The 3,867-nt window shown below is 45.4% G+C and overlaps 1 protein-coding gene across 1 annotated transcript; it reads left to right on the top strand.

The window, feature by feature from the left end:
* Positions 1-1,961: 1,961 nt before the first annotated feature.
* nkx2.4b (NK2 homeobox 4b) lies at positions 1,962-3,636 on the top strand. Its single transcript, XM_078405928.1, has 3 exons — positions 1,962-2,331; positions 2,966-3,393; positions 3,466-3,636. Exons 1-3 carry the CDS (start codon positions 1,962-1,964, stop codon positions 3,634-3,636), a joined length of 969 nt encoding a protein of 322 aa, XP_078262054.1.
* The last annotated feature ends 231 nt before the right edge of the window (positions 3,637-3,867 follow it).

The following is a 3,867-nucleotide window of genomic DNA, read 5'->3' as shown; positions in this document are numbered from 1 at the left end:
TATTTAGCAAGCCACACTTCCAAAACAGTGGATTGATGTAGAAACGCGATTGTTTTATTTTTGTTCTGAGCGGCGTTTAAATGCCCGAACTTTAAAAATAAATGTTTTGAAAGAAAAAAATATGTTGGACTTATATCCTGGAGCGTTTTCAATATATATATGAATCCGAAAATTGTCAAAACAGGCTATAAGGAAAGCAGGAAATCAAGGGATGTCATTGTTGATACCTCAGTTCGCAAAAGAAAAACAGGCGGCCAAGCAGTTGTAATATTTTACATGAGTGACCACTAAAACTAGAAAGCTTTATCATGATGCCTTGTTTTGCTTTACTTACAATCTTTAAGAATGCAAAATTGCATTACAAAGATTTACAGAACGTCCAATATTAAATCTGTGGTGGCAAAATGATTTATGTTGCAAAATACTGTGAGCATTGCAAATAACGGTATTTTGCAAAAAAAGACTTGCTTTTTGCAATGTATCTGCACTTTACATTGGACCTCGTGGCCTTCGTTGAGAGGCAACAATGCGGCAACCAGCTTGGGGATTTCTTTCATTTTAACACTGCATTGTTAAATCTTCCATCTATTAAAGCTCGGTAAAATATGCTTCAATTATCAACTCCGAATTTTCCCTGTGTAGAGAGGTTCACGTCTGACCTTCCGGCAGCTTACGTGTTTCCTTCGGTGCTTTGGAACACAGGGAACAACGAGCAACGATATCTTACATGATCCCCGAGCGAGTTGAGTATTTGCAAACAAAAAAAAAAGCACGATTTATGCAAACCAAAGCAATGTATATTTTTCAGGTGGAATTTCCTAATTAGATTCTAAGGATTTGCAGCTGACATTACACTGTAGTGTTTCCCTCACTTTATCCCAATCAAATTAAAATAGGGAGACGCAGCGATCACCTTAACATTGATTTGAATTTAATCGGCCGGTGATTTGGTAGAAGGCTCGCTCTTTCTTTTCGCTTCCCAATCAATCCTCAATTTGGTTCGTTAGGTCGAAAGAATACTTCAACACCGATACAATAATCTCACAGGTGTAAAACACACCAAAAAACGTTGTGGTGGGGGAGGGGGGGCAGGATAGTTTCTCGGCCATTATTTCCAATGTGTGGGGAGGTGGGTTGAGCACAATAAAACAGTCACAAAAATACTTACAACTTCAGGGTCTGAATATTCGAACCATTCTTTCGACGCATGGGATCTACTTACTTTTGGGCTGGTTTATAAGTGCCCCCCTTTGCCGCAACAAAATGATGCTTAAGTTGCATAAATTAGGTTGTTGTACAAAAGAGAACAACCTCCACTCTCGCTCGCTTTGACTGTGCGCCCTGGCGCCTTTTCTTTCGTGGGGCGAGGAGTCCTTTAGGCAGAATTCAGCATTCAGCCTCTGAGTGCAGGCCAGAAGAAGAACTGATGGGAGACATCAAACTCCCGTGTTTTTTTTTCTTTCACCCCCGAGGAAAATTGGGATAGGTATTAATGAGTAAAAGCTCAATTATTGCATGTGAAAGTTCGCAAGTTCATGTTGCTCAGAGAAATATCATGATTGTGTAAATCTGATTTCTATCAAAAGGTCTTGCATGAGAGCCAAGAAGCGCTCGGAAAGTATTTAATCAAGTTGGTTTTTTTTGTTGGCATCACGTTTATCTTAACATGGACCTATCTACATTTGCCCTAATTGTCTTGGTGAAGATGTCAAACGCTATTGTTTGCTGGTTTGGAGCGACGCTCCTCCCCCATGGCTCTGTCGTAAACCTGGCGCCTGGCTAAAGTAAATCAAAGATAAGAGGATAGAATCGGGGCTTGCCTCTTCCAAACCGATCAATCGCATCTCAGGCGGACTCCAAACCCCCCTCTTACATCATCAGCCACAAGAGGAGCGAGAGAGGGAGAGCGCACACAGTTGGTGCTCTCGACAATTTTACCTGCATTGCTCGCTCGCTCAATCATGTCGTTGAGCCCAAAGCACACAACGCCTTTTTCAGTGACAGACATCCTGAGCCCGATCGAGGAGACCTACAAGAAGTTTGGTGGCATGGACGGCGCTGGCAACATGGCACCTCCTCTGGGAGGTTACCGCCAGCCGCAGGTCTCTCAGGCTGCGATGCAGCAGCACAACATGGGTCACAACGCCACGGTACCGGCCACCTATCACATGCCGCACGGCGTGTCCCAGTTCTCTCACGGTGCCATGGGAGGCTACTGTAACGGGGGCATTGGCAACATGGGGGATCTCCCGTCCTACCAAGACACCATGAGGAATAGCGCCGCGGCGTCCGGCTGGTACGGCTCAAACCCCGATCCTCGATACTCAACAAGTAAGATTGTCTCCAATCCAAGTTCTTGTGCAAATGTAGCGACGATTTTTTAAAAAAAATCTTAATTCCGTGGCAGAGTTTTCAAAGTATTTAGTTAAACCACGGAGAACCAATAAGAAAAATGTACACATTGGAGGTGTTTCGGTGCAAGGCATCCATTGTGGCCGGTTAACTTTCGCGTAAGACACAAGACTATATTCCTATCAAATATTCAAGTCTTAGTTACCAAACTACAATCAAACTGGTCATTTGAGAAATGTCTTGAAAGGCTTTGTGGCCGTAATTTGGCCAAACCTGGGCAAAGTCAGTAGAGAGTGATTGTATAGTGGACAAGAGTAGATTTGGTGTTCTTTGTCTAATGATAAGAATCATAGCATCTTTGTTAATAGTGCTGAAGTGTTAGATTCCGTCTAAAATTCTGCCACTCGAGTCAGTTGGTTGTCGCTCAATATTTACCGTTCTGCCCTTTGTAATTTAAGTAGTAAAGAAATATTATAGAAATACATAGTGTATGAATCATAGTTCCCCGCATTGATCCGCGACAGTGCCATGTAACTTAAGGGGGTTCTTTAGTCGCTTTGTAAAATTCCTGCATTTTATAACCAGAACATTTTCATTGTAAACGTTTGTCTAGTATCCCGCTTCATGGGGACGTCCTCTGGGATGAACATGGCGGGAATGGGGGTTCTGACTGGAATGGCAGACGCCAGCAAACCAATGGCACCTTTACACGCTACACCCAGGAGGAAAAGAAGGGTGCTGTTCTCCCAGGCTCAGGTCTACGAGTTGGAACGGCGCTTCAAGCAGCAGAAGTACCTGTCCGCTCCGGAAAGGGAACACCTGGCCAGCATGATCCACCTGACGCCGACCCAAGTGAAGATCTGGTTTCAGAACCACCGGTACAAGATGAAGCGCCAGGCCAAGGACAAGGCGACACAGCAGATGCAGCAGGAAAACAACCTGTGCCAACAGCAACAGTCTCCCAGGAGAGTGGCCGTGCCGGTCCTGGTTAAAGACGGTAAGCCGTGTCAGAACGGCTCCAGTACCCCGACGGCCAACCAAGCAAGCAACCAACAGCAGCAACAAGGCTCCAACGGGATCCTCCCAGTCGCCAGCGCCGCCATTTCGCAACAGCAGAGTCAACAAGTGAACTCCCTCGCTCAACCTCAAGACTTAGGCCAGGTGTCGCCAAACCCGACGCCCCTCCACAGTTCGGTGACCAACATGTCTCAGATGGACTCGGCTACTGCGGACTACACGGGGAGGATGGTGAATCCTAACCTGCTCTACGGCAGGACCTGGTAAACCCACCACCGCCACCGGTACAAAACACAGGCAGCTGCAGGAGACAGGTGAGACATTGCTTATAATGTTTGAACTGGCAAACTTTGCCGCAAGTCCTCCTAACTTTTATTCCCGGATGTACGGACCTGTATCTGGGCTTTAAAACAAAAAAAAACCCCGGAGGACAAGTGGACTGAGGACATCACTGGAAACTGGTGGCTGTAAAACAAAAAGCCAGTTAATTTCAAACAC

This window comes from Rhinoraja longicauda, chromosome 9 (genome assembly GCF_053455715.1).
Source record: "Rhinoraja longicauda isolate Sanriku21f chromosome 9, sRhiLon1.1, whole genome shotgun sequence".
Lineage (NCBI taxonomy): Eukaryota > Metazoa > Chordata > Chondrichthyes > Rajiformes > Arhynchobatidae > Rhinoraja > Rhinoraja longicauda.
Note: the sequence above shows the minus strand (reverse complement) of the source record. Positions and strands in the feature narration are given on the sequence as shown.